The sequence below is a fragment of the Salmo salar genome, chromosome 17 (assembly GCF_965601325.2).
Source record: "Salmo salar chromosome 17, fSalSal1, whole genome shotgun sequence".
NCBI lineage: Eukaryota > Metazoa > Chordata > Actinopteri > Salmoniformes > Salmonidae > Salmo > Salmo salar.
In genome coordinates, this window is record NC_138307.1 from 30,049,139 (window position 1) to 30,065,581 (window position 16,443).

Consider the following 16,443-nt stretch of genomic DNA (forward strand, 5'->3'; position numbering starts at 1 on the left):
CTTCTCCCATTCCTCCTCTGGATTATCCAGATGGTCATTGGCAAACTTCAGACGGGCCTGGACATGCGCTGGCTTGAGCAGGGGGACCTTGCGTGCGCTGCAGGATTTTAATCCATGACGGCATAGTGTGTTACTAATGGTTTTCTTTGAGACTGTGGTCCCAGCTCTCTTCAGGTCATTGACCAGGTCCTGCCGTGTAGTTCTGGGCTAATCCCTCACCTTCCTCATGATCATTGATGCCCCACAAGGTGAGATCTTGCATGGAGCCCCAGACCGAGGGTGATTGACCGTCATCTTGAACTTCTTCCATTTTCTAATAATTGCGCCAACAGTTGTTGCCTTCTCACCAAGCTGCTTGCCTATTGTCCTGTAGTCCATCCCAGCCTTGTGCAGGTCTACAATTTTATCCCTGATGTCCTTACACAGCTCTCTGGTCTTGGCCATTGTGGAGAGGTTGGAGTCTGTTTGATTGAGTGTGTGGACAGGTGTCTTTTATACAGGTAATGAGTTCAAACAGGTGCAGTTAATACAGGTAATGAGTGGAGAACAGGAGGGCTTCTTAAAGAAAAACTAACAGGTGTGTGAGAGACGGAATTCTTACTGGTTGGTAGGTGATCAAATACTTATGTCATGCAATAAAATGCAAATTAATTACTTAAAAATCATACAATATGATTTTCGGGATTTTTGTTTTAAATTCCGTCTCTCACAGTTGAAGTGTACCTATGATAAAAAAATTACAGACCTCTACATGCTTTGTAAGTAGGAAAACCTGCAAAATCGGCAGTGTATCAAATACTTGTTCTCCCCACTGTATATGTAAGTTATATAACAGCCGTGTATTAATCATTACCTCATATCAGTCTCATTCTAAACGTGGCAGACTTCTTGAATCCGCAAGAACCCCAGCCTTTCTGATTATTCAGCACTACACAAATTGATTAAATTATTTATTTACAAACAAACTAAATAATAACACAGAATACACATAGACACTTACATGAGATGAAAGTCCCTAGTGGACTGACAAGATATGATGGCTAATTACACAGAGATGAAGAAGGGGGTGTGGAAAATAGAGAGATGGGAGAAAGGGGGTGGGGACAATAGAGAGATGGGGTGGGACATTAGGGAAAAGGGGGTGGGGACAATAAAGAGATGAGGAGAATGGGGGTAGGGACAATAGAGAGATGGGGTGGGGACAAAAGGGATAAGTGGGTGGGGAAAATAGACAGATGGGGAAAGGGGGTGGGGACAATAGAGAGAAGGGGTTGGGGACAATAGAGAGAAGGGGATGGGGACAGTAGAGAGAAGGGGATGGGGACAGTAGGGAGAAGGGGATGGGACAATGGGGAGAAGGGGGTGTGGACAATAGAGAGAAGGGGGTGTGGACAATAGAGAGAAGGGGGTGGGGACAATAGAGAGAAGGGGGTGGGATATTTATCGTACATTTGGATAACTACGCTCACAGTAACCATATACATTGCATACGAACCACCACCCATTTGGGTAAGAAATGCAGTATATTGACGTGTAGATGTCTTTATCTGTCATCTCTCTGTTGAAACCAATCGATCCTTCTATGGGACGGGCTCGATTGGGTGTAATACCCTGACTACACCACTTGCTACATGTGAACCACATTTTGCATTGCAAAATACATTTAGAAATCTATATTATTCAATTATTGCACCCACACTGCTCGCGCGTGTCAACAAGCGTCTGCATTGCCAAGGGCTAAAATAGAAGTCAGTTCTATTTGTGACGCAGATCGCGCTGCAATTCCAACCTCTCTGATCTCCTCATTGGTTTATAGAAGCAGATACCCATGTGCCATCTCCTCATTGGTTATATCCATGTGGGTGATTGAAAGATGAACTGTGTTGTCGGTCGTCGTGGTAATAGTATGAAAGTTTAGATGACAATCACCATTTAAGTTCAAAGAAGAAAAAGCCTGGAAGGAGGAGAGATGACAAGAAACGATTCGGTTGACTGTTTTATGTGTGGATTAAGAGATCTGTACCAGCACAGAGAGATAAACCAACAATTTATATATTTTTCAGTAAGATTGGATTTTTGGCATTTATAGCAATGGTTATCAACTGTACTGAAGGGATGGAATGTAGGTCGCAGAAAACTGAGGTTGTGGTGGCAGCTGCAGAGAGGTATTTGTGTGAGCGAAACTTGACATCAAAATAGTTACAGGGTGTGTTAAGTGTTGGTGTCCCATCCTTTCAGGTTGTTGGCCTGAGGTAGGACAAAATAGATTTAAATAGTGGAGTAGTGTGGTGTATTTTTATTTTTTTAATTTGTAAGTGGAGATAGTAGCGTATTTGTTTATTTTTCCAAGCGAGGTATTAACGAGTTGTATTCCAGTCTAGTAGGTGGCGGTAATGAAACATGCATTGGATTCCAATCGAAGAAGAAGAAGAAGGAGAAGGAACACTAGCACTAGCACTGTGCTATGAAGACGATAGCTTTTGTGTCCGTTTGAAAACTACAGGTATGTAATAGCACGTTTACACTTTCTAATATCGAAAGAACATGTCATAACATGTTAGGTAGCAAATCCGTCAAGGTATTGTCACGTTTGCTAAAATTTTATGACGTTATTGTGTCAAACCGAGTGAGTGAAGAACGTGATTAGTCATATCGTTAGAGACTGGGTTTGTCTGAGTGAATGAATATACATTATTTCGTCAAGATAAATTCATAAAGAATCTATGTATTTGAGATTTCTGAGTTCGTTTTACATATTGTTTTGTTGTATAATGTTTTTTTACGAGCTGATAAAATGGCGGCGGCAACTCTGGGTCAGTGGACTTCAGTGCAGGCAGTGCGGGTGCATCAGAGAGACAATTTCACGGTTGCTCTACTGTTTTGAAGCTGAGTGTAATGATGATCAGTTTTCTACATATTCAGACACCTTCAGCTGTTTCTATCTTATCTATATTTGTTACTATGATGTGACTGGTAAATACAAATGGTTTTTGCGAGCTAAATCACATTTTATTGGTCACATGCGCCAAATACAATGTGTAGACTCTACAGTGAAACGCTTACTTCCAATAATACATAGTTAAAAAATAAAGGGAAATATTTTCTAAATTAATAAAGTAATAGTAGCACAAAGGAGTACCAGTACCGAGTCAATGTGCAGGGTGGTAATACAGGATGAATCTGCAGGGTTAATTGAGGTAATACAGGATGACTCTGCAGGGTTAATTGAGGTAATGCAGGATGAATCTGCAGGGTTAATTGAGGTAATACAGGATGAATCTGCAGGGTTAATTGAGGTAATACAGGATGAATCTGCAGGATTAATTGTGGTAATACAGGATGAATCTGCAGGGTTAATTGTGGTAATACAGGATGAATCTGCAGGGTTAATTGAGGTAATACCATATGTGCATGTCACTTTCACCCCTAGCTACATGTGTGTTGAGTGTCAGTGTAGTTTGTGTGGGTTGAGAAGTGGGTGTGCATAGAGCCAGTGTTCAGAGGGCCCATGCCTAAACTTGTCAGCCTCCTGAGGGGGAAGAGGCGTTGCCCTCTTCATGACTGTTGGTGTGTTTGGACCATGATAGGTCCTTAGTGACGTGGACACTGAGGAACTCGAAGCTCTTGACCCGCTCCACTACATCCCATCAAGGTGAATGAGGGGGCATGTTCGGCCCTCTGTTTCCTTTAGTCCTCGATAAGCTCCTTAGTTTTGCCCATGTTGAGGGAGAGGTTGTTGTCCTAGCACCACACTGCCAGGTCTCTGACCTACTCCCTATAGGCTGTCTCGTCGTTGTCAGTGATCAAGCCTACCACCGTTGGCTAACTTAACGATGGTGTTGAAGTTGTGCGCTGCCACGCAGCCGTGGGTGAACAGGAAGTACAGGACCACGCACCCCTGAGAGGCCCCCGTGATAAAGGTCAGCGTGGTGAATGTGTTTTTGCCTACCCTCACCACCTCTCGGGCGGCTCGTCTTGAAGTCCAGGATCCAGTTGCAGAGTGAGGTGTTCAGTCCCAGGTTCCTTAGCTTAGTGATGAGCTTGGAGGGTACTATGGTGTTGAACGCTGAGCTGTAGTCATTGAACATCATTCTTACGTAGGTGTTCCTCTTGTCCAGATGAGAAAGGGGAGTGTAATAGAGATTGCGTCGTCTGTTGGGGAAGTAGACAAATTGGAGTGGGTCCAGGGTTTCTGGGAAGATGGTGTTGATGTGAGCCATGACCAGCCTTTCAAAACATTTTATATCTACAAATGTGAGTGTTACAGGGCAATAGTCATTTAGACAGGTTACCTTAGTGTTCATGGGCACAGGTACTATGGTGGTCTGCTTGAAACATGTAGGTATACAGACTGGGTCAGGAAGAGGTTGAAAATGTCACTGAAGACACTTGTCAGCTGGTAAGCACATGTTCTGAGTACGCGTCATGGTAATCCGTCTGGCCCCGTCGGCCTTGTTAATGTTAACCTGTTTAAAGATCCTACTATTTAAAGGCTACGGAGAGTGTGGTCATACAGTCATCCAGAACAGCTGGTGCTTTCACTCATGGTTCAGTGTTGCTTGCCTCGAAGTGAGCATAGAACGCATTTAGCTTGTCTGGTAGGCTTGCGTCACTGGGCAGCTCTCGGCTGGGTATCCTTTTGTAATCCATAAATCTAGTGCTGAGGGATTAGTGCACTTTTGAGGTCAGTTTCGGTTCAATTATTAAAAAGGCTCACGGATTTGAGTTTCAATTATTACATTTTTTTCTTAACATTACATGAACTAATGAAATAATGACATCAATATTTTTAGAGCTTTTTAATGGAAATTGCAAGTGTGTGTGTGTGTTGGTGTCAAATAGCTGGAGAGGGGGTTGGTCGGTACAGTTTGATTTATTGTTCATATCACACGCTCTAGCTCTCTAAACACATGCACACACACGCGCACACACACACACTCTCGCTCGCTCTCTCTCTCCACACAAACTCCCCCTATATCTACCTCTCCCAGCAGGTCAGTCCATCTCTCTCTTTCTCTGTCCTCCATCTCTCTCTCTCTTTCTCTGTCCTCCATCTCTCTCTCTCTTTCTCTGTCCTCCATCTCTCTCTCTCTTTCTCTGTCCTCCATCTCTCTCTCTCTTTCTCTGTCCTCCATCTCTCTCTCTCTTTCTCTGTCCTCCATCTCTCTCTCTCTTTCTCTGTCCTCCATCTCTCTCTCTCTTTCTCTGTCCTCCATCTCTCTCTCTCTTTCTCTGTCCTCCATCTCTCTCTCTCTTTCTCTGTCCTCCATCTCTCTCTCTCTTTCTCTGTCCTCCATCCCTCTCATTTGGATGATAGATAGGGATGGCCCAAGGCCAAAATAGTGAACATTCAATTGCAAAAACATTGAAAATATTCCATTGTATCTGTCAGGTCCATTTTCGGTAGACATCAATAGAAAAGTAGTCAATTACTATGACAAAATCAAATATTTCAGTTGTGTATATTATACTGAACAAAATTATAAACACAACATGTAAAGTGTTGCTCCCATGTTTCATGAGCTGAAACAAAAGATTCCAGAAATATGCACAAAAAGCTTATTACTCTCAAATTTTGTACAGAAATGCATTTATATCCCTGTTGGTGAGCATTTCTCCTTTGCCACGATAACCCATCCACCTGACAGGTGTGGCATATCAATAAGCTGATTAAACAGCATGATCATTAAACAGGTGCACCTTGTGCTGGGGACAATAAAAGGCCACTCTAAAATGTACAGTTTTGTCACACAACACAATGCCACAGATGTCTCAAGTTTTGATGGAGCTTGCAATTGACATGCTGACTGTAGGAATGTCATAGAATTTAATGTTAATTTCTCTACCTTAAGAAATGAACATCGTCGTTTTAGAGAATTTGGCAGTATGTCCAACTGGCCTCACAACCGTAGAGCAAGTGTAACTGTGCCAGCCAAGGACCTCCACATCTGGCTTCTTTACTGCGGGATCGTCTGAGACCCTCCACCCTGACAGCTGATGAAACTGAGGAGTATTTCTGTCTGTTCTAATGCCCTTTTGTGGGGAACAACTCATACTGATTTGGCTGTGCCTGGCACCCCAGTGGGTGGGCCTATGAAAGTGTATCCATCTAGTGATCTGTCGAGTCTGAAAAACCCCATGATGGTCATTGTAGTTCATTACCAAGTTTCTGTGCTAAACTAGGTTGAATATTTGCTTTATGAAAACTACAACTCTCTTTAGAACCAGCATACCACATATTGGAGTTCCTCACTGTCGTTTAATGATTTGATTTCTCTCTAGAGAAATGTCACGTTGGGCTCACACACAAAAAAAACTAACTGAATAGAATTCAAGTAATTGAACTGACAATTAGTTGTACAAACAAAAAATGTAATTGCTCAACGCTAAATAATACAGTGAATATTATTCAGGAAAATAGCACATAGTGCTGCCTAAAACATACTGTAACCTTGAACTAAATGGTTTTCGACTCATTCATTTTAATGTAGGAAATCTACTATAGGTTAAGTGCACTATAGGTTAAGTGTAATTTAAAGTGTGCACTTTGTTTAATGTGAATTCATGTTTTATTGTCAATGATTAGTTACCTGATATATGGAAATGAGAGAAATGAACAAGAAAACATTTTAATATATTTTGTTATAATAGAGAGAGTGCCAGAACTGTCAAGACAATAACTTTTCTGTCTCTCTCCTTCCCGACTGAGTCCAAACCTACAGTCACTGGGTCCTGATTGTGACAGTGGAGCCCAGTTTGTACTGCAGGATCCAGAGATGGCATCAGTGAAGCTGGAAGACTGCAGTCAAACACTGGAGCTGAATGTCAACATTAAAGATGAAGAAGAGGAGGAGAAGATTGGGAAATCTGTTTTTCATGGTAAGAGCAGGTTCTATCTAACTAAGTTTGTGTTAATAATTCCAACTTCCCACTACGCATGAAAAGTTGCTGTAGAACTGTTTCATGATGAACTGTTTCAATGAGAAGGTAGATGTTATTTCATGCTACTGATACTTGCATGGTTTGACACCAGTATTGCCAGCATTTGTTTTATTCACTGGGCTATCTGGAGTGATCAGAGAGTAGACTAAAGAAGTGAAGTAGTTAAGTTTTATGAAATGAGTCTGTGTAGGTTCTAACTCTTGTGATAGTGAGTGGAGGATGATATGGCTCATAGTTTTCATGACTTTTGCCCCTTTTTAGTTTTTGACTCCTACCCAGTTTTAGAATAGTTTTATTCCCGTTCTGTAATTGTACAGCCTACTTACATGAATTCATATGTCACCCGGTACAGCCAGAAGAGGATTGACCACCCCTCAGAGCCTGGTTCCTCTTTAGGTTTGTTCTGAGGTTCCTACCTTCCTAGCGAGTTTTTTGTGGCCACTGTGTTTCTACATCATAGGCTGCTCTTTGGGGTTTTAGGCTGGGTTTCTGTAGAACACTTTGTGACAACTGCTGATGTAAAAAGGGCTTCATAATATACATTTGATTGACATGTATATCACACCAACTGACTGGTTCTTCTGATGTTGTTCACACAGGAGACCATGTTGAGACATTCTTTACATCCAGAGAGCAACAGCAGGAAGATCACAGAGCTAAGAGGTCTCACCACTGCCCACATTGTGTGGAGATTTTCCCATTTCTATCAAAGCTAAAAATACACCTACAAATACACACAGGAGAGAAGCCTTACTCCTGCTCTGACTGTGGGGTGAGTTTCTCTCGACTGGATACCTTAAAAACACACCAACGTATACATACGGGAGAGAAGCCTTACTACTGCTCTGACTGTGGGGAGGGTTTCTCTCAAAAGAGCAGCTTAAAAGCACACCAAAAAATACATACTGGAGAGAAGCCTTACTCCTGCTCTGATTGTGGGAAGAGTTTCTCCCGATCAGCTCACTTAAAATCACATGAACGTATACATACAGGAGAGAAGCCTTACTACTGCTCTGACTGTGGAAAACATTTCTCCCGATTGGATCACTTAAAATCACATGAACGTGTACACACAGGAGAGAAGCATTACTACTGCTCTGACTGTGGAAAATGTTTTAAAACATCAAATGAGCTAAAACGTCATCAGAGAACACACACAGGAGAGAAGCCTTACTTCTGCTCTGACTGTGGGAAGAGTTTCTCCCGATTGGATACCTTAAAAACACATGAACGTATACATACAGGTGAAAACCCTTACTCCTGCTCTGACTGTGTAAAACACTTCAAAACATCAACTTAGCCAAAAGTTCATCAGAGAACACACACACAGGAGAGATGCCTTACTCCTGCTCTGTGGAAGGGTGGGCGTGTAACTCAAACATCTAGCCAAAGGCTGCGTGTTTGAATCTCATCACGGAGGACTTAAGTATTTTAGCTAATTAGCAACTTTGCAACTACTTACTACTTTTTAGCTGTTACTGAGCATTTTAGCTTAGCATGCAACTACTTAGCATGTTAGCTAACCTTTCCCCTAAACCCATTTAACTCTACCTTAAACCCCTCACCCCTAACCTAGCTAACGTTAGCAACAACAAATTGGAATTCATAACATATCATACATATTACAAGTTCGTAACATATTGTATGAATAGCAATGCGTAAAATAACATACAAATTGTAATTCGTAACATACGATACGTCCTACAAGTCGTATTATACTGAACAACAATCTAAACGCAACAATTTCAAAGATTTACAGTTCGTATAAGGATATCAGTCAATTGAAATGAATAAATGAGGACCAAATCTATGGATTTCACATGACTGGGCAGGGGCTCAGCCATGGGTGGGACTTGGGAGGGCATAGCCCCACTTGGGAGCCAGGCCCAGCCAATCAGAATGAGTTTTTCCCCACAAAAGGTCTTTATTACAGACAGAAATACTACTCAGCCCCCCCCCCCCAGACAATCCTGCAGGTGAAGAGGTGGTCCTGGGCTGCCGTGGTTACATGTGATCTGCAGTTGTGAGGCCCGTTTGATTTTCTGCCAAATTCTCTAAAAGGACGTTAGAGGTGGCTTATCGTAGAGATATAAATATTGAATTCTCTGGCAACAGCTCTGGTGGACATTCCTGCAGTCATCATGAAAATTGCACATTCCCTCAACTTGAGACATCTGTGACATTGTGTTGTGTGGCCTTTTATTGTCCTCAGCACAAGGTGCACCTGTGTAATGATCCTGCTGTTTTATCAGCTTCTTGATATGCCACACCTGTCAGGTGGATGGATGGATTATCTTGACAAAGGCTGAAATGCCCACTAACAGGGATATAAACACAACATTTCAGAGAAATAAGCTTTTTGTGCATATGGAACATTTCTGGGATTTTTTATTTCGGCTCATGAAACCAACAATTTACAGTTTTCGTTTATATTGTTAGGCAAAATTGTTAGGCAAAATATAATGTAACCTAACATAACATACTAAATGGAGTGGCATGGATGTTTTTGTAACATATAATATGTTTTGCTCCGAGACCAGGTTGTCCCTCCACAGTATTCTGTGGGAATGAGCTTCTTTTTATTTTTTTTATTGAACCTTTTTTAACTAGGCAAGTCAGTTAAGAACAAATTCTTATTTACAATGATGGCCTAGGAACAGTGGATTAACTGCCTTGGTCAGAGGCAGAACGACACATTTTTAACTTGTCAGCTCGGGTATTCAATCTAGCAAATTTGTGGTTACTTGCCCAACGCTCCAACCACAAGGCTACCTTCCACCCCTAACATGTATCAGATAGATATGGTGTGATGATCACTTTTCACCATTAGTTTGGAGGGATTATTTTACAACTTGATTTAATGATACACAGCTTATGAAATGAATACATGTGTTTATTAATTGTCTTTAAAACTAGATTAGTTATTTTAGTTACTGATCATGAATGTGTTTGGATAACTGCATTGAAGCGAACTTTATTGATCTGCCAATGAAAAATAAAGTTACATGAATATGTACTGGTCAACCTCTTCTTCTCTTTAGTATTCAGTTCTTCATATTAGATCTGACAGTATGAATGGTTCTTATGGTTGTATTCAGTTCTTCATATTAGATCTGACAGTATGAATGGTGCTTATGGTTGTATTCAGTTCTTCATATTAGATCTGACAGTATGAATGGTGCTTATGGTTGTATTCAGTTCTTCATATTAGATCTGACAGTATGAATGGTTCTTATGGTTGTATTCAGTTCTTCATATTAGATCTGACAGTATGAATGGTTCTTATGGTTGTATTCAGTTCTTCATATTAGATCTGACAGTATGAATGGTTCTTATGGTTGTATTCAGTTCTTCATATTAGATCTGACAGTATGAATGGTTCTTATGGTTGTATTCAGTTCTTCATATTAGATCTGACAGTATGAATGGTTCTTATGGTTGTATTCAGTTCTTCATATTAGATCTGACAGTATGAATGGTTCTTATGGTTGTATTCAGTTCTTCATATTAGATCTGACAGTATGAATGGTTCTTATGGTTGTATTCAGTTCTTCATATTAGATCTGATTGTATGAATGGTTCTTATGGGCTGAGTGCCTGTAGTGTTTTTGTATGACTACAGTCAGGAGTTCTCTCTGACCCTGTGATGTCACCAGCACATTAAGTACATTCATCTTAACATAGCCAGGTGAGACAACCACATATCACAGTAAATACATTTCTCCTCAATTAGTCAGTGTTAGTAGGACAAGTGTCACATTATTATTATTATTATTATTATTAGTAATTGTATTATTAGTATTATTATTGTTTGTATTATTATTATTATTATTATTGTTTGTATTATTTGTATTATTATTATTTGTATTATTATTTGTATTTTGTGGGGGATACACTTTAAAGACGTAGGGTTTCAGACCTTTTCGGGCAGATGGGCAGGGACTCTGCTGTCCTAGCATCAGAGGGAAGCTGGTGACACCATTGGGGTGCCAGGACAGAGAAGTGCTTTGACTGGGCTGAGAGGGAGCTTGACCTCCTGTAGCAGTGGGACGGCCATGAGACCAGAGGTGGCTGAACTGAGTGCTCGGGTTGGGATATAGGGTTTGAGCATAGCCTGAAGGTAGAGATGGGGCAGTTCCTCTTACTGCACCGTAAGTAAACGCTATTGTCTTGTAGTGGATGTGAGCTTCGACTGGAATCCAGTGGAATGTACGGAGGAGCAGGGTGACATGGGGGAACTTGGGAAGGTTAAACACCCAGACGGACTGCAGTGTTCAAGATAAGTTCAGTGGCGACCCATCATTCAGGGCAGGTTGGCCACCTGTTTTGAGCCCCACAGTTTTAGCAATGAAAAAGTGAGAAAAAAATCATCTGTTTGCAAACAATGTTAAAAAAACATATATAATTGACTAATTATTAAAGCCGCATACAGACATGGTCTCTTTTTTGTTTTCTTAAGTAAGACAGTAAGCCAGCAGAAAACACGGAGCGTTGCGCTGTGATTGGCTCAGTGCTCTGTCATTCATGGGGACAATTCGTCACTGCCAAGTCTAAAGGTAGAACTTGAAAATTCAAGCCCCTTCGGTACTGCCATAGAGTTACATTAGAAGTGCCCATCCAAGAAGGCTCAAGGTCATTGTCCACAGATAAAATAACGTCAAATAATGTTGTATCTACAGTCACTTTGATTGGACTGATCATGTCAACATCATACTTTCAAAATCTTAGCTAGCAGTCATCATCATGAATCAAGTCGACAGTCTACTAGCAAATCCTTTTTAATCTTTATCATATGAAGAGAAATAATGAGAAATTATAGGTAAAACATATCGTTGCTCATTGGCCATTGGATTTAATTAACGTTACACAAGTTGGAAATTGCAAATTCAACAATGAGTGTTTTGGAAGGAATCAGTGGCTAACTGCAAGCATCGCAAAGCAATCATTAGCCTGCTATTCAGTGGAGTGGGTGTGTGGTCCCAAGTGTAAGATGAAGTGGCTCTTTTCCTAGTTTAAAATGGTAAACATTCAACATTGGCCGTGCTGTCAATTAAGCTTGATTTGTACCATGCTCAAAACAACTTAATTCGGAACTGCAAAATCTGACTTGAGTGAGTTCAAGACAACTGGGAACTCTGGGGAAAAACAAGCTATAACAGAAAATACGTTTTGAACTTTCATCCAACTCGGAATTGTAAATTGGGAACTCAGGCCTCTTTCTACAGCTACGACCTGAAGATCACTGACGTCATCATTTTTTTCATCGAGTTCCCGGTTGTCTTGAAAGAACCATAAATCCAGAGAATGCCAGACTTTGATGACAAAATATGACCACGAAGGACCACTGCTCCACCTTCCCGTTCAAGTGAGCACGGCACAACAAGGGGAGTCCAAAAATGTCTTGTATGCTGCTGCATAAATGATGTAGTATGCCAGGGAGATATGTATACTGTAGCTAAGAAAGTAATACTCAGTGTATGTTGTGTAGTAAGATGTTAGTAGCCATGTGCCTCACCCTAATAATTTGGTCTATTTTCACCTCATAATTTTGCCTACCGTTCTGACTTGGTGGTTCACATGTAGCCTATAACCTGTTATTGAGAAATGTAATCATTAAATATTGTAAGAATTTTCTTTGTGTGCTTTTATGCCCCTTTATTTATCCTACGGTTCTGACTTGGCGTACGGGCCCATGTTCTGAATTCTGTCGCTGTACATTTCAAAAGTGCTGAACAAATAGTTATATTGACTACGTCCGTCCTAGCTTACTCATTAATGTCTTAATCGAAATTACGGATTGCCTCTTATCCGCTTGTTCTCCCCTTATGCCATAGTTTGTACATCTCAATTGTCAGTAGAAACCATTTAAGTAAGTCAGCCATGTTTTTTTTAAAGGCAGTAAATGAGGCTTAATGAACTGTTTCGCTGCCAGACAAGGCTCCGCTGATAGCCAGGTGTAGCAGTGGTAAGTTGTTGGGACTATGCTGTTGGGTCAGCTTTATGTAGGCCCTAACAGTTTGTGGGAACCGTTTCTCACTGTTATATTGCAATGAATGTATTGTTTAGTATTGTGTAGTGGCTTTGCTGGCATGCATCCCACTTTTTAAAAAACGTATTCTTTATTCATCTAGGAAAGTCAGTTAAGAACAAATTCTTATTTACATTGACGGCCTACCCCAGTCAAACCCGGACGATGCTGGGCCAATTGTGCACTTCCCTATGGGACTCCCAATCACAGTCGGATGTGATTTAGACTGGATTCGAACTAGGGACTGTAGTGACGCCTCTTGCACTGAGATGCAGTGCCTTAGACCGCTGTGCCACTCAGGAGCCCTTAAAAGGTTTGAACCCAACGTGGGGCATGAGTTTGACGGCACAAGTGGGGAGCTCAGCCAACACAGATTTGAGAAATATTTTGGTCCTCTTCTCCAGATCTGTGCCTCGCCACAAACCTGTCTCGAAGCTCGACTGACAATTTCTTCGACCTCATTGCTTGGTTTTTGCTCTGACATGCACTGTCAACTGTGGGACCTTATAGACAGGTGTGTGCTTTTCCAATCATGTCCAATCATTTGAATTTACTACATGTGGACTCCAGTCAAGTTGTAGAAACATCTCAAAGATGATCAATGGAAACAGGATGCAATTGAGCTCAATTTCGAGTCTCAGAGCAAAGGGTCTGAATACTTACCAAATAAAGTATTCATTTTTATAAATTTGCAAAAATGTCTAAAAACCTGTTTTCGCTTTATCATTATGGGGTATTGTGTTTATATTGACGAGGGAAAAAATGCATTTAATACATTGTCAAATAAGGCTGTAACGTAGCAAAATCTGGAAAAAGTCAAGGGGTCTTGTATAATGCCCTGTATATGCTTCAAACTACAGATTTATGGAACTGAAGTAGTAAACACAATGAAAAAATGGTAAATGCATGTTCAATGGATATCTCTGTATTAGTATTATCCACATTAAAACAACTAGGTAGTGCAGTGGTTCTCTGTATTAGTATTATCTCTGTATTACCAACATTAAAACACCTAGGTAGATCAGTGGTTATCTCTGTATTACCCACATTAAAACACCTAGGTAGAGCAATGGTTATCTCTATATTAGTATTATCCACATTAAAACACCTACGTAGAGCAGTGGTTATCTCTGTATTAGTATTATCTCTGTTTTACCCACGTTAAAACACCTCGGTAGAACAGTGGTTATCTCTGTATTAGTATTGTCTCTGTTTTACCAACATTAAAACACCTAGGTAGATCAGTGGTTATCTCTGTATTAGTATTATCTCTGTATTACCAACATTAAAACACATACGTAGAGCAGTGGTTATCTCTGTATTAGTATTATCCACATTAAAACACCTAGGTAGAGCAGTGGTTATCTCTGTATTAGTATTATCCACATTAAAACACCTACGTAGAGCAGTGGTTATCTCTGTATTAGTATTACCAACATTAAAACACCTAGGTAGATCAGTGGTTATCTCTGTATTAGTATTATCTCTGTATTACCAACATTAAAACACCTAGGTAGATCAGTGGTTATCTCTGTATTAGTATTATCTCTGTATTACCAACATTAACCACTGATCTACCTAGGTGTTTTATCTCAGTATTAGTATTATCTCTGTATTACCAACATTAAGACACCTAGGTAGATCAGTGGTTATCTCTGTATTAGTATTATCTCTGTATTACCCACATTAAAACACCTAGGTAGATCAGTGGTTATCTCTGTATTAGTATTATCTCTGTATTACCAACATTAAAACACCTAGGTAGATCAGTGGTTATCTCTGTATTAGTATTATCTCTGTATTACCCACATTAAAACACCTAGGTAGAACAGTGGTTATCTCTGTATTAGTATTATCTCTGTATTACCAACATTAAAACACCTAGGTAGATCAGTGGTTATCTCTGTATTACCAACATTAAAACACCTAGGTAGATCAGTGGTTATCTCTGTATTAGTATTATCTCTGTATTACCAACATTAAGACACCTAGGTAGATCAGTGGTTATCTCAGTATTAGTATTATCTCTGTATTACCCACATTAAAACACCTAGGTAGAACAGTGGTTATCTCTGTATTAGTATTATCTGTGTATTACCAACATTAAAACACCTAGGTAGAACAGTGGTTATCTCTGTATTAGTATTATCTCTGTATTACCAACATTAAGACACCTAGGTAGATCAGTGGTTATCTCAGTATTAGTATTATCTCTGTATTACCAACATTAAAACACCTAGGTAGAACAGTGGTTATCTCAGTATTAGTATTATCTCTGTATTACCCACATTAAAACACCTAGGTAGAACAGTGGTTATCTCTGTATTAGTATTATCTCTGTATTACCAACATTAAGACACCTAGGTAGATCAGTGGTTATCTCAGTATTAGTATTATCTCTGTATTACCAACATTAAAACACCTAGGTAGAACAGTGGTTATCTCAGTATTAGTATTATCTGTGTATTACCAACATTAAAACACCTAGGTAGAACAGTGGTTATCTCTGTATTAGTATTATCTCTGTATTACCAACATTAAGACACCTAGGTAGATCAGTGGTTATCTCAGTATTAGTATTATCTCTGTATTACCAACATTAAGACACCTAGGTAGATCAGTGGTTATCTCAGTATTAGTATTATCTCTGTATTACCCACATTAAAACACCTAGGTAGAACAGAGGACAGAGCATGTGGCTTTGCAACACACAGATGTTTCATCTCCACACTGGGATGATTTTAACAGTGCAACGCCACACAGGCCTCATGCCTCTCAGGTAGGAGGGTACCAGAAATAAATGAATAAAAAACACTAAACTAATGAAGGAGCACACAGTCACCAACAATATATCCCTGGTGTCAATACTTTCAACTGGCTCAGCTCACTGTTACAGTACAGCACCACCTAATTCCATTTATTAAGTAACCATCTGTCTTATGCAACCATAAAAACGTAACATATCATACTATTTTGAGAGTCCCAGATTTATATTTACTATGTTACATCTAGTCTATGAGACGAGGCTGCTCCTTGACCTACATTATGCATATGCAGGTCAAGAGGTGTGTTTTCCCTTCAGCATCTGCATGTGGCATAAGCTCACCCACCTCACAGCATGAATCTAAAATGGTTAATAACTTTGGCTGTGAGTGATGGGAAAAAAATCTGACTCTAAGGCAATTACTTGAATAATTCAATAGATGTTTTGTTTACAAACGTGATGAGTAAATTGTCTTATTTAAATAAATAAAAAGTGACTTCGCTATGGGGCTGTCAATTGGAATTCTGCCGTGCTTAAGCTGAACTGCAGTACCGAAGATGCCCTCTAAGTACAGTGGATAGCAAGCACGCTTATAGACTGGAAGCCTGGCCCCTTGATCTGAAAAGGGTGTAATTGCAGACCGCAATTAGGGGTGTTCTCTGATATTGGGTGTTTCATGATATCACGTTTGCACCAGTTGATGCTCCCC

General features: G+C 40.2%; 1 protein-coding gene across 2 annotated transcripts; it reads left to right on the forward strand.

The window, feature by feature from the left end:
• Window positions 1–2,418: 2,418 nt before the first annotated feature.
• Window positions 2,419–9,958, forward strand: LOC106575360 (uncharacterized). Of its 2 annotated transcripts, XR_014381281.1 has the most exons (4): window positions 2,419–2,503; window positions 6,710–6,879; window positions 7,295–7,338; window positions 7,542–7,783. XR_014381281.1 is itself a non-coding variant. In XM_082964435.1 (2 exons), exons 1-2 carry the CDS (start codon window positions 6,777–6,779, stop codon window positions 8,240–8,242), a joined length of 804 nt encoding a protein of 267 aa, XP_082820561.1. In that variant the 5' UTR covers window positions 2,513–6,776; the 3' UTR covers window positions 8,243–9,958. The 2 variants fall into 2 exon arrangements, 1 of the variants encoding a protein (XP_082820561.1); XM_082964435.1 differs by lacking the exons at window positions 2,419–2,503; window positions 7,295–7,338 and having other exon boundaries at window positions 2,513–6,879; window positions 7,542–9,958.
• The last annotated feature ends 6,485 nt before the right edge of the window (window positions 9,959–16,443 follow it).

Coding starts and splice junctions, on each gene's coding strand:
- LOC106575360 (XM_082964435.1), top strand. CDS start 6,777: ATGGCATCAGTGAAGCTGGAAGACTGCAGTCAAACACTGGAGCTGAAT. Junction 6,880..7,541: donor TGGGAAATCTGTTTTTCATG/GTAAGAGCAGGT, acceptor TTGTTCACACAG/GAGACCATGTTGAGACATTC.